This window comes from Oreochromis niloticus, linkage group LG2 (genome assembly GCF_001858045.2).
Source record: "Oreochromis niloticus isolate F11D_XX linkage group LG2, O_niloticus_UMD_NMBU, whole genome shotgun sequence".
Classification (NCBI taxonomy): domain Eukaryota; kingdom Metazoa; phylum Chordata; class Actinopteri; order Cichliformes; family Cichlidae; genus Oreochromis; species Oreochromis niloticus.
The window spans coordinates 14,307,089-14,332,826 of record NC_031966.2 but is presented as its reverse complement, the minus strand read 5'-3'; the positions used below and the strand labels follow the sequence as shown (position 1 = coordinate 14,332,826).

General features: G+C 39.8%; 2 protein-coding genes across 6 annotated transcripts in view; one reads left to right on the top strand and one right to left on the bottom strand.

The window, feature by feature from the left end:
• Positions 1–2,354: 2,354 nt before the first annotated feature.
• klhl3 (kelch-like family member 3) lies at positions 2,355–17,932 on the top strand. Of its 2 annotated transcripts, XM_003443394.4 has the most exons (15): positions 2,355–2,488; positions 4,213–4,347; positions 4,985–5,091; positions 5,178–5,299; positions 8,332–8,494; positions 8,740–8,849; positions 11,055–11,171; positions 12,034–12,183; positions 12,280–12,397; positions 13,425–13,622; positions 14,174–14,275; positions 14,381–14,509; positions 14,910–15,050; positions 15,442–15,585; positions 15,709–17,932. In XM_003443394.4, the coding sequence occupies exons 1-15, from the start codon at positions 2,439–2,441 to the stop codon at positions 15,735–15,737; spliced, it is 1,815 nt and encodes a 604-aa protein (XP_003443442.1). In that variant the 5' UTR covers positions 2,355–2,438; the 3' UTR covers positions 15,738–17,932. The 2 variants fall into 2 exon arrangements, with proteins under 2 accessions (XP_003443442.1, XP_019219726.1); XM_019364181.2 differs by lacking the exon at positions 4,213–4,347 and having other exon boundaries at positions 2,373–2,488.
• A 3,842-nt stretch (positions 17,933–21,774) lies between these two features.
• The window catches only part of fam13b (family with sequence similarity 13 member B), a 67,744-nt gene continuing 63,780 nt past the window's right edge, over positions 21,775–25,738 (bottom strand). For all 4 annotated transcript variants that reach the window (XM_005467272.4, XM_019364175.2, XM_005467275.4 and 1 more), the window contains one exon: positions 21,775–25,526. In XM_005467272.4, the coding sequence (XP_005467329.1) occupies positions 25,403–25,526 (124 nt within the window). In that variant the 3' untranslated portion in view covers positions 21,775–25,402. The remainder of the gene's footprint in view (positions 25,527–25,738) is intronic.

Genomic DNA, 25,738 nt, shown 5'->3' with positions numbered 1-25,738 from the left:
GTGCATTTCCAGGAAGGAAAGAGGAAATCAGAAATAAATGCAGAGAACAGGCCTGGAAAACCCATGATTTTCACATTTCTGTGCAGCCTTGCCTTGTATCCTGTTACAAATATATTTAATGAAAAGTTACACTTGACGAAAGGTTTGAGCATTATTTTAATTTGTAATGCTTGTTTTGCAAAGTATTTTGAGCATAATCTTGCTAAATATAATGCTTTATTTAAACCAGATTAACAGATCCTAATAAAAATATGTAAAATAAAAAACAAAGGAGCAAAAATGATCCCCTGGAGTGTCGAGACTTAAGCACGTGCAGCAGAGAAAGACAAAGTGCCGCTGACACCTTCTCTCTTTGTTATTTAACCACATGTATTGTGCACAAGCGTAGACTCTAAATGAATATTAATGTGAAGCACCTCTCACAAGCCAAACATACCAGGCCAAGCTTTGCTTTTCCAGTGTATTTCAGCCTGCCTATGTTCAACATGCTTCCCAGTGTTTACTCCCTGTAAACTGTATGACAACCTCCCTTCAAGGCCACCTTACAGGGATCTAGATACAGCTTCCCCGAAGGTCACACAGAGTTCAGTTCTTCAGGCACAAGGTTGCAGGGTTCACTCACTCAGGCACACAATAATTTCTTTTTTGTTTTTCACAAGTTACATATAGGATTTTAAGTCACCTTCAATTCATATAGAGTGAGATTAGCAATATTAAATCAGGCTAACTGAGACGGTTCCGGTGTATAACTTTAGAGTTCGTGAGAGGAGTGCTGTTGACACTAACCCGTTCAGTGTTTTACAACAGCAGTAAAATCTCTGACTCACAGGAAGCCAGAATAAAGCTCTGATCACTGGACACATGTGATCCACTGGCTGTGAATGTAAAATACTAAGTCAAACAGTGGGTGGAGCCAGAAAGATTTATTATAGAGACAACCATTATTTACACTACATGCAGAACTTGATATGTCATTTTTTTACTAGTCCAAAGAGTTATTTTTTGAGCCACTTCTATCATTTGCTGAATCCCTCGTGAATAGCGCATAAAGGTGCTGATACATAGCCTATAAGCGTTTTATTTTAACATCAACTGATAGAAAGTTATTTTTTGTTATTTCTGATGAAAACTAAATGCATGTTTGTGCTGTTAAAATAGAAACAATTAACTTATAGAAATAGTTCTACATATCCCTTTTGCTCAGGAGTTACTGAATGTAAATGTGCAAAGCCTCTGGCCAGTTATTATACATATAATTATTATTTTAACTTTCACCAGGGACTGGGATATAAATACTACACAAACAATACAGAATCATCATTCTAATCCTATAAAAGTGAATTCAAAAGCTTGCTGACTTATGTTTGAAACCTCACAATAAAGGGTAGGAATTTTGCTTCGTGGTATTTGCAATCACTGAATGCTCCCATAGATTTTAAAATGGGACTTTTTCAGTGGTACATCTGGTCAGAAGGGTGACCAGATGTGACTATTTGTATTTGACTCCTTAGTAAGCATTTTATGATACGCTAATAGATGAAATGCAGACCACCAGTTGGTAAACAACCCTCCAGTAAGCAATTTTGGATTGCACAATCTTGCTATTTAATAAAACCTAAATATTCATAATGTGGGAGTATTTAAGATGATTTATAAGTCATCTAATTTCTTTTACTTTGGCAGTCTTTCCATTGCAGAGATTTAAAGACTAACAGCTCTTGCAATACAACTAAAATAACAAAAAAAAAGAAGCTTTATTTTATGTCTACAACGTTGCTGCATTTCCCTGTTATCTTAAGTAGCTGGTAACCCCTCCTTTATACCAGGTGATGGATTTCACATTTCTTGTTAGAGCTGAAACAGTGATTTGATTAGCCAGATGATGGAAAATCAATTGTACTCATCCAGTCCTGCAAATGCAGAAGCATTTATTGACTGTGCTGCCTTTCTAATGCAAATGGACACACAACAGGCATCTGAACGCATTTTCTTTTTAGTTAATCTGAATATCTGAATTATAGTCATCCAGCTAATTTAAATTAAAATCAGTTGTGTTTTTAAGATAAGAGAAATTCAAGTTTATCATGGGAGGCACATTTAGTAATTTCAGGGAAATGTTGATCCCTGATCCTGTTTTCACTGGAAATGAAAACAAAAAACAAAAGACTAATGATGCAAAGAAAGAAAGAACGATGACAACAAACGAACCAAAAGCGACTCATAATAACTCTTATGAAATTGTGGTCTTGTTGATCATTCTTGTCATTACTTATTATTTTTCAAAGGTTGGCTTACTGTGTTTTAATATAACTATTAAAAAAATGTGTATAAAAATGAAGGGAGTGAGTCACCACATAAAACCATCTGTGTATGCCACTCTAGCGGAGTGACTCATCTTTCTAATAGACGATCTGCGTGCAGCCGGCCGCTCGGCGCTCATGCCCGCTGTGTTCTCTGACTCCGGGAGGATGGACGGTGTGTCGTTGGGGTGAGTTGGCTCATCGGTGGGGATTAGGTTTTCTAAACCTATATTCAGGCTGCTTCTGCATCTGTTGGATGACATTTGAACCTACGCGATGTAGTGGCCAGAAATCCAACACGGACAGCTCGAGAGCTCGCTCACAGCACGCGAACTCGGGGCTAGCTGTGTTGACTAGTTAGCGTCCGTTAGTCAGCTAGCATCACTGGCTGCTCAGCTGATGGCAGCCAACCAAACCAGACTATAGATAGTTGACTGAATGTGGGTTGGTTTGTAATTATTTTTAAAGTAGCTTAGAATACGATTTCACTTGATATTCATGGCTGTCATAAGGTTATGCTGGTTAGCAATGCTAGGAGCTAGCTAACTTAACCCACAACAAACTTAAAATGAATTGAACAGCTTCCTGTTGATTTGGTTTTTTTGGACACATGAAGACGAGCTTACCGTAAGCTGTTAAACACAAACGAGTTACCGGGCAGCTACTGTGACTTTTCAGAGCAGCATCATAAATTCTTCGAAGTGCTTGATTATCTGTGGGTGAAGAGACTGCTTGTTTTGAGAGTTAAGATAGCACATCGTACAGTACATGCACGGTGGAGACAGCCAGGCACTGTTTAAACAAACAGTGTCGGACAGAAAAACCGCTATCAGATGGGCTTTCAGCTCGCTGCAGGTCACATTTGCTTGTAAATTAATATCTTAAGGTTTGGGCTGAAGCTTCAGGTCTGTATGCTCTCCCCCACTTTTCTTTGTAAACATGTGAGGGCTTCCTTTTCTGTGCAGTCCCCGTGTAAAAGAAGTTACCAGTAATATGCACATGCCATCTGTGTGGCAGATGTTTGTTAATCTTCCACAGCAAATAGGCACTAATTGCTTGGCTCGTTAAAAGAAATGAAACCCTATATATTGTGGCTGTTTTTAGTCTTTTCAAAGGATGCACTGACCATAAAATGTATCCAGGTTTAATCCTTAATAAAGGATAGGGTCAAAGAACACCTTTCTTCCAATCATCTCGAATAGAGCAGGTATCCTCAGTAAAATAGACATGCTTAAATGGTTATTTGGTACCTTTAGATTAACATGAAGATGACATCCATCAGTTTAATGGATCAGCTTTGAGTATACAGATACTCATTTTTTTGTAGTTTGCTTCCAAGAAGCCAGACTCTGTTGTTGTTGTTGTTTTGATTGTCTTGAGAAATCCAAACTTTCTACTTAACACTAACCAGTTAACCATTCAAGGATAGAAAGGCACCTAACTCAAGGATGAGCCAGTGTTGTATCTACACAAAGACCTGACACAGGATCTGAGAGATGATCTGTCTACTGTTTGCTGAAGCCTCATCAGAAATGGCCTCATTGGATAGGTGGCTGTTAAAAAGCCATTCTTAAGGAAGGGAAATGAGGAGATAAGGCTGAGCGATGCCAAATTACATAAGAACTGGACTGTAGCAAGAAGTTTTATGGAGTGATGAAGCCGTATAAAATTATTTTTGGTTCAGATCATCCGTATGTACAGAGGAGGTGAGGGGAGATGTACAACAGTGAGTGTCTACAGTCATCTGTAAAACATGGTAGAGGCTTTGTTATGGTTGCCTTTTCCCTTAAACTGCTCCCCACAAAATCCGTTTTTAAAGCAATTTAGAGATTAACCATGAAGTAGCTTGTCCTAACTGCTAGGTCATCATCAATATCCGCTGATCCAGACGCTGCCTCTTATGTCTTACCAGTCTGGTGGCCACACCGGCCTCACCGCGTCCACCCTGTACCACCGATTCAGAAGAGGACACGGTGAATGGAGGGATGCACACCTTCAACCAGACGCACATGAGGAAAGCGTTTCAGTTGATGAACGACCTGAGGAGGTGCGTTGCTCAAATTGTGGTTTCTACCGTTTCGTTTTAACTTGAGAACGAAGAGGCCGTATTGAGTTTTGTAAGCCAGAAAGGACATGCAAGTCTTCGCTTGTTCACCTGGCTTGTCTGAAAATGTCAGTGCAGCAGTACATTACTTCTGCCTGAACTGAACTGTTGCATTTTTAAAGAAGAGACTTCAACTGCAAATCACTGTCAAACAGATACTGGTAAACCTCTTCTGTTTGGTGGGGGTGTTTTATTCTTCACATGCATGACAAAAACGACTGCGGGCTTGTTAATTGTGAAATGTGAACCTCCACACAACTGGCCCAGATTCATGTATTTTACTGTGATATTTCATCAACTGGTGATGAATACCAGATTTTTTTTGCTCAATTTTTCAGCCTTTATCGAAAAATGAGTTAAATTCTCTTTGATTCAGTGCCTCAATTTCATAGTGTTACTGCCACATGTCTGTTTAAATTTACTTTCTAATAAGCGTCTTGTTTGTAGGTGTGTAACATTAGGAAATTGAGTGTTTCTGCACAAAAATAATGAAGAATCTGAAAATTGTAAATGATAAAATCAGATGTCTAGTTATGGACATCGTCTCGTACATAACGCTGTCTGTTTGTCCTTCCTCCAGTAAAAAGATGCTGTGTGACGTCCAGCTGGTAGCCGGGAGCGTCGAAGTGCCAGCTCACAGGGTGGTCTTGGCGTCCTGTAGCCCTTACTTCTGTGCCATGTTCACAGGTACACGCACACTATTTTTGTGCATTGTGTATGATGCTGCACACAGTTGTGTGTATGCTTAGCTGTGTGTGTCTATGTGTGCGCAGGTGATATGAGTGAGAGTAAAGCTTACCAGGTGGAGATCAGAGAGGTGGACGGTCAGACTCTGAGAAAACTGGTCGACTATATTTACACAGCAGAGATCGAGGTCACAGAGGACAACGTCCAGGTGAGAATACTGCATTTCATTCCCATTTCTCCTCTTATGGTGGCTTGTGTGTTCATTTGAAGAATGCTTGTGCTTTAAAATGACTGTTGTATGTCAGCAGCAATAACATACTCACCTTTGCTAATAACGGCTATCCATCTAGCCCTGTAAGCTGGTCGTCTCCTCTGTTTAATGGTTAACAATGGAGAAGTAAACATGGAGCTGCCTGGGGAGCTGCATATTAAAACATCATGTTGTCACACTTTCTTTTTTCACACTTGTTTAACAAGTTAGATAATTATATCAAAGTGGCGCTGCTGCTGCTCCAAGCAAAACGATCGCAGCATTAGTCTGGCTCTTACAAAACATCCTTTGTTTTAAGAAGGAAATTTGTAACTTGTAACTTGCTGCCCTTTTCTTTATCCTGCCCTTTGTTTTTGTTCACCAGTTTAAGCACAAGAAAGAATAACTGCATATTAATCCTGTTTAGGGTGGATAAAGGCTTTTAATTTTTTTAAGCACTGCTGCTAAACTATAAACTAAAAACATATTTTGAACTGTTCTTCTTGGGGAAAGTGCCTCTATTTACCTGTTTTAAGACCTAAATTAATTTTAATAAAAGTGTGTTGCTCACAAAAGCATTTTAATGATGTTATTGTTTTTGTTTATCATCATAAATGTGTTTCAGACATATAGCTGCATAATACCTGAAGAGGATTGTCATTATTTTAAGTCTTTCCCTTTTATCAGGAGGCTCCGATTGGCCGTGTTTGAGGAGCAGATGTTTACTACAGAGGACAAACACAGAGCTTTCTGTGGTTTTTGCTGTGAAAGCACAGCACTGAGGCTTTGGTTTGCTCGGTGGCATTAACCTGTGGTAGCTGCATGGCTTCTCTCACAGCTCAGCTTGATCCAGCTGCAGGCAAGGGGCTTCCTCTGATTATTAGTGCAGGAAGTGTGCATGGAGAGAGGCAGGAAATCCTCCAACTGTTAGCAGCGTGCCTTGCTGATTGGCTCTCAATTTTTGTGTTTGTATGTGTGTGTTTTGACAAAAAAAATTCTGTAAAAAGTTGGATTTTGACTCTTTTTTTTTTCTTGAAGGTCAGTGTTTCTCTGTACTAAAAATGTTTTTGTTTTGCTTGCAGCCGTGTGTGTGTGTGTGTGTGTGTTGGTGTGTCACAGCTGCTGTAAACAGAGTTTCACTGGGCCTGATGCTCTGTTTTAGAAGATGCAAGGCTTCGGGGCAGCTGTGCACAGGAAACAGAGGACACAGTGACAGTACTCATTCAGTGGATGAGTGTGTGTGTGTGTGTGTCTGAAGAAACGGTGAGGTGTTGAGGCAGGCAGACACTGACCTACTTAAACTAATGAGTAGCTTTGTTAGCATCAGTCTCTCAGCAGTACCCTAGATGCTTGTCACAAATGTTGAAATGGACAAAAAGCGGCACCGGTTTTAAAAACAAAGCCGTAGCCAAAAAAATGAGGGCTGGTCTAGAAAAAAGTTTCAAGTGGCCAGGGTGGGTACTGATCGAGCAGTAAGTGTTAGTTGCCAGTTGAATGTGTGCAGACTCTTATTTGGTGTGCTTATTAATCATTGTTCTGCTTGTGCTAACACTTTAGAGAGAGCTAGTATATATTTTTCAGGTATCTTTATGTCACAGTGATGAGTTTAGCATAATATCTGGTGTTCTAACAATGTGTCGGGAGGGAAATACAATCAGAATACAAACAAAAGCTGCAGAACGTGGACTGGAGCCAGATTTTTCAGATAACTCTTTATTTAGGACTCTATTTATATTTTGTTGACTAAAAAGCTCTCTTCTAGTTACCTTTATTTGAGCTGCGATTAACAGGGACTCAGTTTGGGATGCCAAGGAGAGTGAAAGCGCTCTGCTGTAAAGGATAAGGACTTGCTTAAAAGAGAGGCAGATTTACAGTGAAAATGAAGGCTAAGCTTTACAATTTCTCCCTAATTGCTGTAAGTTACAGAGTCTTCTTTAGTGGAAAGAGGTACACATAACTAACTGAAAATGAGTTACTGCACACCCATTTTTACCTACCAAACAGAAGCAGGTTCAACAGGTTTTATATAACAAAATCAATTTCAGGTACTTGAATAATTTTTCCAGTGTTCCTAACTTCAGCAGATAATAGAACATCAATCTCTTTCTTGTAACGGTTTTAAACCTTGCTCATACTGAGGCTGCCGTCTTAGTCCCGGCTCTGAGCTCTGGATAGCTTTAGCTTTTTTAGCCTTTGTTAGCCTCAGTTAAATGTCCGTGTTCAGCAAGGTGAAGGTGATTTTAAGTGTCTGATTAGGTTTGTTGTTTCAAGTGTTTTTGGGGTCATCTCCATGCGGTGTTGTGTCTTCACGCCCAGTGAGAAGCTTTCATGTTAACATGTTAGCTCGTGGCTGTCAGTGTGTATGTGTTGTAATCGGACTGGCTTGTAATCATATGAGGTCGACTCTGGTCAGGACCAAGGACAATGGCTATTGGCTGATTATGGTCCTGGGCTGGAATTTTTTCTTTTTGTTGCTGGTAAAGAAAATAGAAGTATGAGGAATTGCAGAAAATTGTTAAATCCATGATGTTTGTGTTTATAAACTTTAAGTGGCAAGCATAGCTGACATGTTTGTGAGCTCGGACCTTTGGTTTTAGAGGCTCTTGCACCAAGTTGAAAGTCTTGCAGGAAATGGTTTAGTAGCTCCTCATTCAAAGTAGAGATCAAAACCAAATGTGAGTTTCTCTACTTTAAGGAGCTTGGAAAGAAAAGCGTCTGGACTTTTTTAAGTTGCTTGAAGACGTTTCACCTCTCATCCGAGAAGCTTCTTCAGTTCTGTCCAATCCTTAAAGTTAATCCTACTGATAAACGTACTGGGTACCAGTTTGCTTCCTAACCTGAATGATGAGTTGATTGAGTTTGTTTGATTAGCTCACTGAATAACAGACCTACAGTGCTGATGAAGTCTTGAGTTGTTTACACAGGGAATGGCTGTGCAGGTAAACTGCTAACTCAACATTTTGTGACTTTTTTTTTTTTTTAAATATTAGGTACTGTTGCCTGCAGCCAGCCTCCTCCAGCTGATGGATGTGCGTCAGGTTTGTTGCGAATTCCTGCAATCTCAGCTTCATCCCACCAACTGCTTAGGCATCAGAGCCTTTGCTGACCTGCATACATGCACACAGCTTCTCAACCAAGCCCATGCTTACGCTGGTAAGATTTTTTTTTTTTTTTCTTTCCCTATTCACACCACAAATCTCACATCATCTGTCACTTCGTCAGTTGGCTGGTTTATGAGGTGTTTAAAATCTGATACGAGTCTAGGGAATATATTAGGTGTCTTGGACAGCAGAGAGATTATTTTGGGGGGAAAACAAACATGTTTTCATTTGAGCTTTGCTTGCTGGGACAATGTTTAATGTGTGCTGTGGCTAACCGTGGATGTTTGTGTCTCTCAGAGCAGCATTTCACTGATGTGGTGCAGGGCGAGGAGTTTCTGAGCCTTTCTCTGCAGCAGGTGTGCAGCCTAATCTCCAGCGACAAACTCACCGTGTCAACAGAGGAAAAGGTCAGGCGTCACCATAAAGATACATATTTTTATTTATTTAATTTTAAAGATGCTTGAGTGAAAATTAAATCCATAACAGATTTTCACTTCAGTGATCACAAAATCTCTGAAGTAAAGCAGACTTCAGAAAAATGGACAGTAAAGCCAATTAAAATAAGAGTCATCCCACACTTGCTGTGTATGATGGGCTGAATCTGACAGCAGACATATATTCCTGGGGATGGCACATCTGTCTGCAGTTAACCTGTCAAACAGCAAGAGTTTGATGTAACAGCTGTGTGACATGCTGCTGTCAGAGCACTGACAGCAAAGGTTGATTCAAACACAAACACAGGGAGTTGGACGCTGTCACGCTAACCATGAAGCGCCAAACAAACTGCATCAGCAGACACAGTCCGTTACCTCTGATTTACCTGCTACAGCTGTTTTGTGAGTGGATTAAATGAAGTGAGTGGATTAACTTCTTGAGGTCATTTTTGTGTATTGTCTCAATTTGACTTTGTTCTTCCATCATGTGAGTGTTCATGCATCATTGAAACAGGATTCCCCCTCCATTAACCTCTTAGGTGAGAGGAGGAGAACACAAATTACATAGTTTTTATTGCTTTACATACTCCATTGTGCAAAAGTCTTGCATCACCCCTCATTTGGATTCATCACTTCATCAAAACCGTTGCCACTGGTTTTCAGTCCAACTTCTCTTCCTTAAGAATGGCTTCTTAACAGCCACCCTTCCCCTCACACCATTTCTGACGAGGCTTTAACAAACAAATGGCTCAACAAAAGGGCCACTTGGGTTTTTGCTGGATTTTGTCCCATTTCTTAAGGATGTGACTTTCAGATAGTGATTTATTTGCTGGTAGTTCTCAGCTGCCAGTTGCCCATTTTTGCTACTTGACTAGTTTCCTCTAATCTTGGAAGTGCATACTGCCACAATATATTAAGTTTTTACCTAATAGCACTTTAGTATTTACCTTATTGGTGCAAAACCACCATTTTTATGCCCGTCAAGCTGTTATCTTTGGTGTTTTTCATAGATTCAGTTAAAGAAATGGGAACAAATTGTGTTTGCATTTCTGACGGGCTGCTAGTAACGAAGTGTGTAAAGATTCCATTTAACACAGTTTTTTTGTTAAGTTGTCTGTTATGTTTAGACAAACACTGGTGCATCCCTTGATGAGCCTTTTTATGGTTGAATGATTCATCGGCCAGTGTTAAATAAAAAACAATGAAAATGATCGGCTACAAAAACTGGACTGGAAAAGGGTGAAAAAGCAGCCAGTGTCAAAACTTTGAAAGATATTCAGAAAGTCTGGAGAACTGTTGCTTAAGACCGTTTTATATTTTGTTTTAGGAACGGTGGCTCAAAACCTTTGTACAGTACTGGTACTGGTTGTGTTCTAGTTGAAATAAATGGCAGCAGGAGTCTCTGCATTTTTACTGACAGTGCCTGTCTGAGGACATTCAACGTGCTTTTAGCATCTGCCTTGTAAAACATTGCCACTTTTATTTCTGAAACAAGATGTTTTTAATCCTGGAAGATAAGAGTCTGGAAAGGTTTTGAACAATTGTCCTTTTAATCTCAACTACCATCGCTGGTGTCCTTTGTGCACAATGTGGGAGGCACTCAGTCCCCCCTTTGCTCTTGTGGAGCTGCCCTACAGGCTATCAAGAGATAAATGGGACTGAAGTAGCACAATGAATATGAAATGGCAGATAACTTGGGGGGTGTGGCATGAAACTAGTGTCTGCAGCCTCTGTTCTGTTGATTGCTCCTGGGAGCGATCAGTCTTGAAACTTCATAGCGTCTACAAAAGAGGAAAGTCGTTGGGATTATGAGGTGTGTCGTGTATTTATACACTGTTGGTCTCACTGTGTCAGTCTCAGCCTGCACATTTCTAACATCCAGCAGCTTCCAAGAAAAATCAGTCACCATACTTACACACACTTAACGCCATTCAACGAGGGGATGGGATACAATTGGGCTTGTGTCAACAGGTTTTGTTCCCAGTTTTTAACGTTTTGATCCCAAAACTTTTCAAGCTTTCACACCCCCAAAAAATGTGGAGTACTGATGTAGATAAGCACTTGTACAGACAAAGTGGGGCCAAACAAAGTAACTGAGAGTCTCTGTAATAAACTGCTGTGGTCTCTTCTACCTCGGAGCAGTTTCACCATATCCTTCATATTTTTCCTTGTTCTTAGGTGTTCGAGGCAATGATATCGTGGATCAAACATGATAAACCAGCTCGTCTGGAATACATGCCCAAACTAATGGAGCATGTGAGACTTCCACTGCTTTCCAGAGATTACCTGGTACAGGTAAAACGAATTCTGTTTAAACATTATCGGTCTTTGACCAACAGGTGACATGGGTTAATCATGGCTTTCAGTCACCCGTGCCATCAGATATAATTGAATATTCAAAAGAACTCTGCTTTGTCAAACCTAAGACTGCTATCGCTCATTATGTGATCTAATAATCTCCTCTGGCCAACCCACAACTTTGACCATCACACTAGTCTATCAAGCATTTCCTTCATTATGTTGTCCTTGATTTGATTTTTACTGATTTGCTTGTTTAGTTTCTCAATCCGCTTTACATTGGGGGTTTGAGAGCCCCACTGCTGATGTGATATAGAATAAATTCAGCTCATAGCTTTGTTTGCCGTACCTTGATGGCTCGTCCCAATTGGGAATCACTGCTCTACTAAGATATTAGACTAGTTTCTGGCCTTTAGGCTGGATAACAAAGTCAGATCTAGCTACCTCACTCCCACAGCTACAAGTGGTTTTCATCACAGTATGTTAAGAAGAGTTGATGTTGAAATAAACCACTGTTTGTTCATTATTGTGCAGTACATTAGTCATCATGTTTGTGGGCCAGCTTGCCATAATTAGTGTGCCTACATGCAAATATTTCAACAGCACTGATTTTTGCTTAAGTCACACACAAGAAACCGGTTTCCCACGTAATTTTTTTCCCCTCTCCTCCCACCTGTAGTGTTCATGTCTCTGCCACTGTTGTGCAATACATTTTAAACAGGTATTGCAACAACAGAGGGGCTTGATGAAAAGATGAGTTATTATATTTAGAAATGCCTTCAGAGACTGAAAGGCCTGAGTACTCAAGAAAAATCTACTGTGCATCTTTGTCTTGAATGAAATCTGATCCCTGTTTCAGATTGTAGAGGAAGAAGCTTTGATAAAGAACAACAACACTTGTAAAGATTTCCTCATAGAAGCAATGAAGTATCACCTGTTGCCTGCTGACCAGCGTCACCTCATAAAGACTGATAGGACACGACCACGAACTCCGATCAGCATCCCAAAGGTACACGCAGAAATGTGCCAAAGCTGAAGGTTTCTAACATAAAATACACACATGTGCACTTGTATTTTCTTACTGTGGGTCTGTGTGGACGTGCAGGTGATGATTGTAGTGGGTGGTCAGGCTCCCAAAGCCATCCGCAGCGTGGAGTGTTACGACTTCCAGGAAGATCGTTGGTACCAAGTGGCCGACCTGCCTTCTAGACGCTGCCGGGCAGGTTAGTTCATTACTTGGTGCGTCTAGTGACATCTGTAAACAGTGGGTTGAATAATACTGCTGCATAATGCACTTTTGATGGAAAAATACAAATAATGGCTGCATTTGAATCAGTTTTGGGGACTGCCTGCACTGTTCCCAGGGAATTGTGTACCGTCCAAACCTTATTTCTCACCTCTTATTTCTACATTTGTTTGCGGTGTGTTGGATGCCGTGTAGTATGTTGACAGGAATATATGGTCTTATATACAAGTTTAAAATGTATATTATACAGGATCAATAAGGAATTTACTGATACTACTCATATTACTCATATTTCCTTATTTATCCACTTCTTAAGGTTTACATTTATATTTTTGCAATGCTGGTGGCTTGTGCTGCATTCATGTTCAATGACTGATCTATATACGTGTAAGTCTGTACCAGTCTTGCTTTTTATCCAGATTACTCAAGCCTACATATGGACCAAAACTACTGACTCTGTAGTAGGAGATAAAACAGCCCCCAAAAGCTCTGTAGACTTATTATGGTTTTAGTTCCTGCACTGCAAAAGCATTGAAAAAAGGAGGAACAACCTCCAACAATCAGTAGAACAATGCAGCAGACCAGCTATGGTCTAGTCCTGTATAGGGTATGAATGAGGTTCAACAAGGTTGTAAGAAAGACCATTAAAGATGGAAGGATTCAGGAGAAACTTTGTTTAGATATACTGATCTAAAATAGCCATCAAAGGTTTAAATGTGTCTACTTTAGTCAAGATTCCTCTTAAAAGTACCTAATGTCAGCTGATAATAGTTTAATAAGAATTTACAATTATAATTAGTTTATATTTGATATGTTATTCAGGCTGGTACCATTAAATCCTGAAATTGGTCTGAATGAAACATGCACACAATTTGATTTTCATAAACCAAAATGTCAGAAACACACATTCTCGTTGTTTCTTAAAGCATTTATGGTTTTGGAAACCTGCGTTTAAATTTTACAAACTATGATCTCATCCTCAAATTCTTTGTCTTGTTTCCCAGGTGTGGTTTCCATGGTGGGCCGAGTGTTTGCGGTCGGAGGTTTCAACAGTTCGCTGCGGGAGCGTACGGTGGACGTGTATGACGGCACAAGAGACCAGTGGAGTGCGGTGTCGAGCATGCAGGAGAGACGCAGCACGCTGGGAGCCGCTGTGCTGGGCGATTTACTGTATGCTGTGGGAGGCTTTAATGGAAGCATAGGTACACATAATGCATATAGCTATTAATAGCAGTGGGTTTATACATAATGTGCCTGTTGGTAACACAAATAAACACATTTTTAACTTTAGTAAACTTCAGTCAGAATAGATAAAATTTGTCACATTATTGCAGTTTGAGTTTGAGAGCTATCATACATCCAGTTGCTGCTCACAGAGGGATCTCATTGCACTGCCTTCAATTAATATAAAAATACTGATTATGAACTGTTTATACTGAAGGAAATTAAGGCAATATTTTCATTTTAGAAAAGTTGTTTTTCCTCATCAGGCTTGGTATCATCATGTGACTGTTCTTTCTCCTCATTTGATACATTTGCTTGTAGTGGCACAGCCCTCTTATGCTCTATTAAATCCCATTAAAACACGGGAGGCAGGAGATCCATTTTCTTCTCACAACACATCTACCAGCTGGGTGTAGAACGCTCACAGACTGATGTGATAACACACTCGGTAACCCTTTACCGCAAACCTTTGCTTCCAGTCTTTCCCATTTCTACATCTCTCCCTTCTTTCTTTGCATCTATGTCTCAGGTTTGTCAACAGTCGAGGTTTACAACTATAAAACCAACGAGTGGACGTACGTCGCCTCCATGAACACCAGACGCAGCAGCGTGGGTGTAGGGGTGGTTGATGGTAAGAATGACTTGTGTGTTAACTACCTTGCGTGCCATCAGAATGAAAATCCAAGCTTTAAATATGTATATGTGGTGTTTTTAACCTGTTTGTGTTTATCTGTAGGTAAACTGTACGCAGTAGGGGGTTATGATGGAGCATCACGCCAGTGTCTCAGTACAGTGGAAGAATATGACCCAGTCTCTAATCAGTGGTGCTATGTAGCTGAGATGAGCACACGGCGAAGTGGAGCAGGTACATCCACCCACTGTATCCTGCCTACTGTACATCCACACAGGGAGCAGCATCACAGCTCAACCCTTAGTATTCAGGAAAAGTAGAAATTTTGCACTGGTGGGATCAAAGTGAATCCTCAAGTACTCTGACCATAATGTGTTGTGTAATATCAGTGTTAGAAGCGTCTAATCATCACTATCTATGATGGCGAATTAGCCTTTTTCTACCATTTAACCTGTAGAAACAGCACCCCCTGGTGGACTCTAACTGCTTTTGTAAAAACAATTAAACAAAATCAGAACTTTTTTTTGTTAAAGCTCTTCATTTGTGGTGAATTTGTATTATATTTGGGTTTTGGAGAATTTCACTGTCACAATCTCCTGATATTTATTTATTTTATTTATTTATTTTTGTCCAGGTGTGGGTGTGTTGGGTGGTCAGCTGTATGCAGCAGGAGGCCACGACGGTCCTCTGGTGAGAAAGAGTGTGGAGGTGTACGACCCACAGACCAACACCTGGAGGCTTGTCTGCGACATGAACATGTGTCGACGAAACGCAGGTCAGATTGCGGTCACACGTTCACAGCATCTATCGATCTATTTATCGTACACTCTGGCTGATTAAAGTTTTATGTCTCCCTCTGAAAAGCTGATGACTGCCTGTCTTTTTGATCCTTGAGTTATTTAAATTGTTACTAATAAATAACTATTCAGCTACAAATATTTACAATATTTTTTTTGCATAATGCTCAGATTGGCTTTAAGGAGACGTTTGTTTAATCTACTGGCCTATGTTTTAAACGATATTAGATCTGTAAGAGATGACCAAAAACCTTTATTCTCCTGTATTGCTAATAAAACATACGTAAACGTGATGTATGCTGATTATTTTGTAATTTGGGTCCTTTGATGATAAATGAGGCAAAATTCCCGTGCTGATCCCCCCCCCAGGTGTTTGTGCCATTAACGGGCTGCTGTATGTGATCGGTGGAGATGACGGGTCCTGCAACCTGTCCTCTGTAGAGTTTTACAACCCAGCCACAGACAAGTGGAGCCTCATTCCCACCAACATGAGCAATGGACGAAGTTATGCTGGTAGGTCTCCTTGTAGGCAGTATTTCTACAGTACCGAGAGAAATGAACGTGACAGGCTGAACGCGTACTACCTGTTTGTAAATCTGCTTTTTCTGATTGGTCGTCCCGTTCTCGTTGTTTCAGGAGTCGCAGTGATTGACAAGCTGTTATGACGGCATCGGTTCCACATCGGCGAACTGAAGCTCAGCAAGCAATCAGGAAAGCGGAACAAACACGAGACGCCCTCAGTCCTCAGCTAACACAATCAGAAATGATCTCAATCGCTCTCTTTTTTTTTAAGGGGGGGTACATCTGTTTTGTTTTTGTTTTTTTTTCTTGTCATTTCAATTCAAGCTGTGTCAGATCCTGTTTGAGGGCAGTGTTGCACTGGATAAGAAGCAGCAGCCACAGGAGAGTGGGCTTTTTCAAATGCTAAGCACATAACCAGCAGCTGTATCAGCTGTAATAAGACTCACAGGAAGGAAGTGATCCTAGTGGACCAAATGGAGACGTGCTGGTTTTTTTTGGAGAATTTCCTGGAGAATTAAAGCTTCGAAACATCAGCTGAGGAAGGAAAAAAAACTTGACTCGATGGACTGCACAAAGGTTTCAGACTGCTCACAACATCATTGAGGCAATAATCTCAACACTCCAACGCTGGCCTGGGATTGGCTGCTGCAGGAACATCATTCACAAGATTATTGTAATCTGAGTGAGCAGTTGAGACCTTTCTTCTTCTTTTTTTTCTCTTTTTTTTTAAATTATAGGACTCACCCAGCAACTCTGCTCAACTTATCCTGAGGAGTTGAGCTGATTCGCCTCCAGGAATCCTGGACCTAGAGAGCTGCACAGATGGTGTAAAGAATGTATAAAATATGCAAATTAAGAGTGATATTTAATATTTTAGGGGCTCTGACCTAGGCCGGTTGATGGGACTTTGATGCTGTTGTCAACACACTACTGAAGCACTGATCACTTGCACTGACTGACGCAGAGCGGCGGAGCGGACACACCGACCTCTCTCTGACTGACCAACGAACTTGATTGCTGACCTGCTGTCAGACAGACGGCCGCTCAGCTGTTTCTGTTTCTGATCACACTCACAGGAGCTTTTACATTCACTTCTTAAAGGCCAATAATTGTAAAAAAAACAAAAATGGTGCCAGTTTGAATCATAATCCAAAAAATGCTGGAGATGTTTTTACCGCTTAAGTAAATTAAGAATCGAGCGTGTCAAAATGCACTGTAGTAATTCAGCTGTAATGTGTAAAACATGCAGATTTAACATTTTATTTATTATTATTATTTTTTTGATTGAATTTTATCACACAGCATTTATCCACATCCAAGTCTTAGCCTGATAATGTCACTTTGTGCCCCCATCTGGATGATGGTGGGTGTCTTTTAGATGTAGATGACTGACTGGTGCCATGGCTTTTGATCTGAAGAGAGTTTTATAAAAAAAAAATGTTTTTATGTAACGTCGACTTTTGTAATTTCTGTTTTTGATTTCCCTAAAATCATGACATAATGGACTAATTTGGTTAACCTTTTAAAGCAGTCTCACAGAGAACTATAAATACTACATAGTTCTTAAAATTTCAGACTTGGAGTGACTTGAATTTGCTCGAGATATATAAAGAGATCACTGTGAATATTCCAGTTTGGGGTAGTGATCTGAAGAGCTAGAGTTCAGCATCAGGACAGCCTTTATACTGAAACTAAAGCACCCAAGAGCCCGCTTTAACCGCTACACTGTGTAGTATCGCAAGTGGCTCGAGCCACGTGGTGCATTTAGGAGTCCATGTCTCCTCAGTGAGGTTAGAGGCTCTTTATTCGTTCATGTCCTCTGCTGTGTTTGAAAGTTTCCTACGTTATAGATGCTCAAAGCTGATTAGGTGAAATGTGTGTATATGTATTATTATTATTATTATTATTTTTCAGGGCACTACTTTAAAGCACAGATTGCACTCTGAGTTTTAGACACTTAAATAAAATGGTTGAAACTTTAGAGAGATGCACTTGGGAGCAATAAGAGGTGATTTCAGAGCCTCCCATCAGCACTTGAACACATCACCAAGTATTTTTGTTTTCTTAGATCTTTTCTTCACCTACAAAAATAAAAGATAAATAAAACCTACCCACACTCACCGGCATCTGTCTCGAGCAAATTTAAGTGTTTTGGGGAATTTTTTGTTGTTGTTGTTGTTAAACAAAGCTATGATAACAATATGCAGTTTCATGTAGATGGCAAATTAAACCCATTTGGTCATGATTATGGTGATTTTATCGAAGCTTCAGGTTATAATGATGTTCTTACAGCAGATGTTATATTTTTTAATATAAACTGTGGATGTTTTGACTGAAACGGCTGCTGTTGTGAGTTTATTAACCGTTCAATGTGTTTATGAAATTAATTAGAGCTAATGTGCAAAAGGAGCTTAAAACTGACTCTGTGTGGAAATTTAAGGATGTTTTGTATGAAGTGGACTTCCTCCCCCCCCCCAGAGCTGAAAGGAGTGAATAACATAAAACAGGAAATCTCCTTCAGCAGAGAGTTTGACTCACGGCACCTGTGTCCATTTTAGTTTGCCTTCTATGGAAAGTAGTAAGCTGCTGGTATCGAGTGAGCAGCTGCACAGTGGTGGTTTTTAATCAGCCCAAATACATAACATTTATTGCCACAGTAGATCATGTCCTGTCTGTCACACCAACCCTCTGCACACCTCCTTCTCTAACAGCTATGAATCTTTTCTGAGAACTTCCTCCTTCCTGGCTCCATGTTTAACATCCTTAGTCCAATATGTCCACGTTCCTTCATCTGCACGTGTCCAAGCATTCCAGCCTTGCATCACTAAGTTTGTCTCCAAACCGCTCAACCTTCTTCTGCTGGCTCCCCCCACCTCTCCAGGCTCTCTACTCTCACAACAGGTCACAGTTGTCATCTACAAAACTCATAGGCCAGGGAGACTCCATGATCCCACCCCAACCTTGAACCCGTCTGTCACTACTCCCGCACCACTCACCACTATCTCATTGTCTTCTTAAATCTCCTGCACCACGCTCTCATATTCTCTGCCACTCCAGGCTTTCTAAGAGCTTCTATTTGCAAACTTATACGCTTTTGTCTAGATCCACAAAGACACTGTGCAACTCCTTCTGGCCTTCTCTATATGTCTCCATCGTTACATCTCTTTGTGCTCTTTGCATGATGCCATGCTGCTGCTTCCTCCTGACAAAGCAGCATATAAAACAAAACCATGATCTATTTTAAGGGAAATTATTTCCTTTTATAAAGAAGCAAACCTTTAAGGAGAATGTTTGGAAAAAAAGACATTCTTAATGCCTTAATTTTTAAAAGATGTGTGTTTTAAAAGCAGTTGAATGAGTTTGGATGAAAAAGAAAAGGGTCCAAATACTCCGTGTGGGCGTGGTCTTGGTTCTGTTGACAGGTGCAACTAGCCTAATTAGCTGCGGTGCCAAATGTAGCAGTTGCTATTAACAGTTAGCCATTGATCTATTTTAATAATAAATCCTTTTTCTTAATTGTATTATCAGGAAACAGGTGTGCCGCAAGAGGAGCCTAGCGGGAGGTGAGTTTGAATTAATTTTCGTCACTGTCATTTGTTTCCCTCTCTACCATGCTTTTAACTTTAAATGATCACACCAGGTGGAATACAGAGAGAGGCTGTATTGTTGCATATTGGAATAAATTAACGGACTTGTTAAGTACTCGTTTTAGTACGTTTGTAAGCCAAACCTGCTAAGCTAGCGCTAATGCCGGTGTTCTGGGAATCCATCCTACCCGTTGTTTCTGCGCATGCGCACAACACGAAATTAAGTGGCAAACCGTCCTGCATTTGTGAATATTAGCTAGAAAGATACTCTGACGGGTAAAATGAAGTGCCAAACCATCCTACCTTTGTGAATGTGACCTACAAGCATACTTTAACAGCTAAAATAAAGTGGCAAATCGTCCTACCTTGTTAATAAGAGCTAGAAAGATACTCTGATGGGTAAAATGAAGTGCCAAACCATCCTACCTTTGTCAATGTGACCTACAAGCATACTTTAACGGGTAAAATTAAGTGGCAAACTGTCCTGGCTTTATGAATATGAGCTATAAGCATACTCTGATGGGCAAAGTTAAGTGGTAAACCGTCATACATACTTAAATTTGTGCTGGAATTACAGAAATGTGCATAAACTACTTACGGTAGGACGGTTTATCAGAACACCTGGTTCAGGACAAACCGGTTAAACTTATATATCACGGCGTTTTTACAATTGGAGGACAATTTAAGCTTAAAAATGTTTAAAATTATATGACATGTCGCTTAATGTTATAACCCAGTTATGTATAAATCAAATATTAATTAAGCAAAGAATTACATTTGTTGATTTGTTGACGTACCTTTGATCATCAAAGGTACATTTTTCAAATAGATGCGAGCTATGGAATCTCATGGACTGTGAAACTTGTTGCGTAATTGCTGTACTTTTAAAATATGTTTTAAAAACAGTAATGGTTGACAGTGTGAGACGTCTCAACTAAATTAAAAAAATCTTATAGAACTGTTATGTTTGACAGTTATGTTATGTAGCTTGGTTAACTAGAAGTTGGAAAAAGGGGAAAAACTTTATGTTTGGGATAGTCTCGAGAAACCCCGTTTTTCAACAACTAGGCTTACAGTCTTTAACATAGTTTAAGTTTGTATAGCATATGTGCTTTCTCAAGCACTTTTCTCGAAAGCACTTACTTCTAGCTTCCACTAGAGGTCACTGATTACTAATCTGTTGTAGTTCACCTAATCAGGTTAAAAGGTTTCAGGTTGGTCAGATTTTTGAGTCATCGGCTCGTTTTACCATGGTGGTCCTTCAGTGATCCTTCTTCCACATCACACTTGGAGACTGGTACCCAATTTCGGGTGGGGGTGATGATCTCTCCCCCTGACTTGGCGTCCTGGCTCCCCCTTGCCGTAGCATGTGCATTGTACCTCGTCAGTCTCTAGCCCAGTGTTGCCAACTTAGCGACTTTGTCGCTATATTTAGCGAGTTTTCAGACCCCCTAGCGACTTTTTTTCTTAAAAAAGTCGCTAAAAAAAGACGTGAAAGCGCGTATCGCTTTTACTCTCAACAAGCAGCAGGTGTTGTAACACAGTCAGTTCTTCTTTTACTCTTTTACTCTTATGCTGTTTTGTGGATCACAAGGTTTAAAACTACTTATAAACACACACACACAAAGTAACTCCACCAGAGTGCCTATTTTGGGTCACTCTTGCCAGTCCAAGCCCGGGTAAAGGAGCAGGGTTGGAATTATGACATTAAAAAAAACAATAATTGCTAAAAGAAATTTAATTTGTAGTTCTAAATAAACTCTAAATGCATTTAGGACGTTTTTTACTCACTTTATGTCTCTTCCACGATGTTATTTCTCTCTCCAACAACATAGGTTACAATTATATTAGCATGACCAATTATGCAAATTGGGTGATGACGTCATTTAGCGACTTCTAGCGACTTTTAGGACAGCCAATAGCGATTTTCCTTACTGAGGAGTTGGCAACACTGCTCTAGCCGTGAGAGCAGTCCCTTCTTCCGAACACTCAGCTACTAGTTGTTTTGCCATCAACTGTGGATGTTGGTTATCGAAGATTCCATAGGTCTAAGGTTATAAGATTCCCTTACTGGATATAGAATCGAACGGGTGGGAATCGAACTTGCAACTCCTGCTCCAAAGGAGCGTGGTCTTACAACTACGCTATCTATCTAGTTAGCTATTTGTCGATATATAGAGCATAGAACTACTTTTATGGGCACTACAGCCTGCAATTGGAGAGCATCACACATAATATTGATGACATTAGAGACAAGTGACATTATGTCTATGCATCTGTTTACGCTATAAATCATATTTGTGTGATAAGATAAATTAAATACTTATAATTACTTAAAGTAATTAAAAAATTAGCATAGATTGATGAAAAATGGCTGCAGAGCTGGTTACATTCTAATTTAACCTAGTACAAAACGAGTCTATAACCTGGATGGGTTTTAATGCTTAAAGTAGTACTGGGTTAAATCAGTCATCTTAAGGATTTGTTTGTTTAAAATGGACATAACAGTTATTTATTATTCAGGGCAAGTTTGCAGGGGACATCCTGGTCCCAGTATATTTCATTTAAAAAATAAAACAGTCGGGAGAAGTGGTGTGGCAAGCTTGTAAATTTTATTTTCATGTGTAAATGTTTGTTACTGACTGTATTTTCTCATTTTTGTCAATGAAGGAACAACTGAAAAAGCATTCACAAAGTAAGAAAACAGTTACAGATACATACGATATATTCATGTGTTAAAACGGCGTCACGTGTAGGTCGACTGGAGGAAACGGGAGGGAGCGTCTTATGCCGCATCCCTCCTGAAATCTCGACTGAAGGAATTTATAGCAAAATCCCATCTCAAGGATGTCCTGAGGTTTTCTTTTTGACTTCAGACTGTTTGTAGTTAAAGGAAAAACATAATTTCTGTATTTTAAACTAACTTCTGGACAACTTTTATTTAAATCACTTTAAATAATCAGTTAGTAAAAATGTGTCTTTCTAATCTCTAAAATATCTCCAGGAGGACCTAGGAGACGTCTTTGAAGATGAGTTTTGCTCTGAATTCCTGGTGTGTGAAACAACCATGCACGTCAGATGGGTAAGTGTGAGATGAAGCATACTGTACACCGACAGAATACATTTACATTTGTGAATTTTACCACTCTGCTACAGGCACAATGAAAAACAAGTCGACAGAAATAAAAGCCCTTCATATATTGACGGTGGATCATTTTTCTTCACTTTTTTGATGACGATAAAAACTGGAATGTTTTCAGATGATACATCTGTCATTGGCTTTTCAATCCCTGCTAGTTTCACAGACTTATTGATACGTTGGATTTCAGCAGTGCCGACGTGACACAGAGGTAAAAACACACTGTCCAACCCCGAAAACATCGTACCTCAAATGTTCACACGGGATCAAACCTACAATGCTTTTTTGTGTTACAGAGACCTCCACACAAACATATTATTGCTGCTTCTTCATGGCACAAATAATGGAAACAATGTGATTTTTTTTTTCATATGATTATGTTCTTGTTTGCCATGCAAGCTCACTACAGTACAGCTTCTATATTAGCTTATATTACACAGAGCAACAAAGTAATTCAGAAAACAGAGCAGGTTCATGTGCGTCTCGCCACACGCAGTGCCAGACTAACGTCTACAGCTGGTTTTACAGTTAGTGAGTACATACAAAAGGATTATTATTGTCGTTACCACACAAAATAATGGTTATGATACTACAAGCAGTTTTCATAATATTAATAATAATAATAATAATAATAAAAAACACATTCTCAGGGCATCACAAATAATAATAAACCAAAGGGGGCCAAAGTTAATGTTTGAAATAATTTAAACATTTCATTGACATTCATTCCTTCGGGTATTTCTTTTTCTTTTTTTTTTTAAATGTACAGTATAATTTCTGTATAGAAGTAGTGCTTCATTTCTAGAAATACAAATGGAAAAAAAATTATAAAACACAAAAGGGCTGCATTCTGTGAATGCTGTGCAAATAACATCTTTTTACATCAAACTTTTTAACTTCAACTGTCCCAACTTATCACACTCCTAATAATCTTCACACAACACAAAAAGTTCACCTCATTCATAGCTTTGAATGCCCACCGACAGACAGACTGCAGCCAACTCTGAACCAGGCGGAGAATTGTACATCAGCTTTGTCCTGTGCGCCTAAAACAAACGAGTAACCATGCAAGTGCAGATCGAAAAAAAACGACAAACAGCTGACTGACGAGGTCGCAGCTTAAAACCAAAATTCAGTGACTGTTGGAAACTTTTGTCCCACATTTTAAAGCACGCTGTGATGCCTCAACTCTTACTGGAAACAATAAAAGAAGAGCTCCAACCAGACTTTGTTCCCCTCACCTGCCCTATTTTGACCTGCCAGCAGGAAATCAAACTGCAGACCGGACAGAGGTCAGAGGCACACCTAAAGACCGTTCACTCGTAAAAATAACCTCAGCTCTCTCAGTATTGAGGACATCATGCTAACATACAAATGATCTGCTCAGCTTCAATCAAATTTCAATTAAAACCTCCAGATTAGTCACGAGACTACTAATGCCCGCTGCCAACATGCTTTTGGATTCTCAGATGAAAAACAACACAGACCTATCTATCACCCGTAATTCCTCAGGAACTACAATGTGGCAAACTGAACAGGAGATCGATGAAAAACAAGGAGCCAAGTCACAGTTTTTCTCAGAGTTCTGCAACAGTCCTTTGCATCACTGATTAAGCTGAGAAGAACTGTTTCCTGTGAGCATCTTCTGTTTAATGAGGCCTTAGGAGCTGTCGAAATTAAGAGCACAAGACAAAGCAGCATTTCTTTTTTTCTTTTTGCAAGATGCACGAAACTAAGCTCAGAGTTCCTCTGCACAGGAGGAAAAAAAAAGGTGCACACATCGCTGTATTCTGAAATGCAAACAAAAAGTAGAAGAAAACGCCTAAGAATAGAAAATAATGAAAAGAATTAATACTTTTGTTGGAATACAACTTGTACAGTGTAACTAATTGCACGTGTACGTCATCTTTTTAAAACAAAGTGGTTTTGAAATCTTGTGGATGAATATTTAAAATCAGTCAGAAGGTGAGGCATCCAGGATGTAAGGATGTTAAATTATTATTATTAAAATGACCACTTTGCAACAAGTGAAAGAGGTTGAAGCACAGTGTGAGACGTTTCAGATGAATTGGAAGTGTGTTGAGTGAAGAGTGTCTAAAATGCCAGTCCTCGAGCTGTCCGATGAGATTCCTCAGAAACACAAAGATCGACAACAGTAAAGTTCTTGAAATCAAAAAGTCAAAATGTTTTTGCCTTTTTCTTCCTGGTCAGAAAACCAGGAGGTGAGAGACGAGTGCAGAGTCTTGAGTCAAATTGGTGAGATGATGATGATGATGATGATGATGATGATACACACAGTGATTAGTTTCTCTTTGTGTCTTTTTTTTTTAACTGCTGTTTGTTTTCAGATGATATGCAGTCAGACTGAGGCAGCGGGAATCAAATGCGGATGATGGAAGCTGCTTTAAGTTTGACCAGCGGCCGTGCTGCATTCACATCAGGGGGAAAAAGTTGTAATAACACACGTTTAACTTTAAAATGCTCAACTAAAACCTAGGTTTCAGATATTTGGCAAAGCACCTCGGTTTGGCCACACATTAGATGACGGCTTTACAGTGAAACTTTTCCAGTGTTTGTCCTCACTCACTTGCAGGCATTTGGCAGATTGGATCACTAACAAGTTTAAAAAAAACATTTGAGATGTCATTCCATTTTTTTAATTTAAGGAAATGACACTTGAAGCCGTCCTAAAATATTCTTCTGTTTGATATGTGGCAGAGTCAGTTATGTGTTTCTCTTTGTGACCTCTGCTTTTTGAATAATTTGGGTGTTTCCGTGCCATTTTCATTTCTGTGAGGCTATTTGTAGCTTAGCTACACCGATATGTCGTATTTACGATTTCGGTGGCACTTTTGATTTTTTTTTTTTTTACTTTTTAATAAAAGCAGTCAGAGCTGACTTAATTTCCCCATGATGTGGCTGCAGGGTACCAATAGGAGGTCATTAGTTGTGTGTTTGACTGTTGGCTGCAGTCTTTGTTAAACTCTCCAGGCGTGATGACAGGCTAGACGTCCTGGGCGTAGCGTTGCTGCAGTGATGACAGCTGATGTGTGCGGGGATAGCGGATATTTGAGGAAGGGGTCTAGATGGATTTGGAGGAATCTTGCTTGCTGATGAGGACCTCCAGCAGGCGGAGTTTGGCCTTGATCCTCTTGTACTCTCTGTACGCCTCCAGCATCGGCACCCGGTCCTCCTTCTGAACATTTCTAAAAGGGGAATCAGAGAAGAAAGAGTTGTGAGGTTTCTGCACTGGTCTGAAATTTCTAATTATTTTTATGTTTTTATTTTTCCCTTAATCAGCTCTCAGTACTTTTGCAGCTTCCACCTAAAACATTGACTTTTTATTAGTTTAATTTCCCTGCTGTTCCCTTCAGTTTGCTGATCGCTTTCAGCCGTGTCGGACCTGTCAAGTTACTGC

Excerpts from the sequence above, each read along its gene's own strand:
- klhl3 (XM_003443394.4), top strand. The coding sequence starts at position 2,439 with ATGCCCGCTGTGTTCTCTGACTCCGGGAGGATGGACGGTGTGTCGTTG. Across the intron at positions 4,348-4,984 it reads TTGATGAACGACCTGAGGAG|TAAAAAGATGCTGTGTGACG; the intron begins GTGCGTTGCTCA and ends TCCTTCCTCCAG. Across the intron at positions 13,623-14,173 it reads AGGCTTTAATGGAAGCATAG|GTTTGTCAACAGTCGAGGTT; the intron begins GTACACATAATG and ends TCTATGTCTCAG.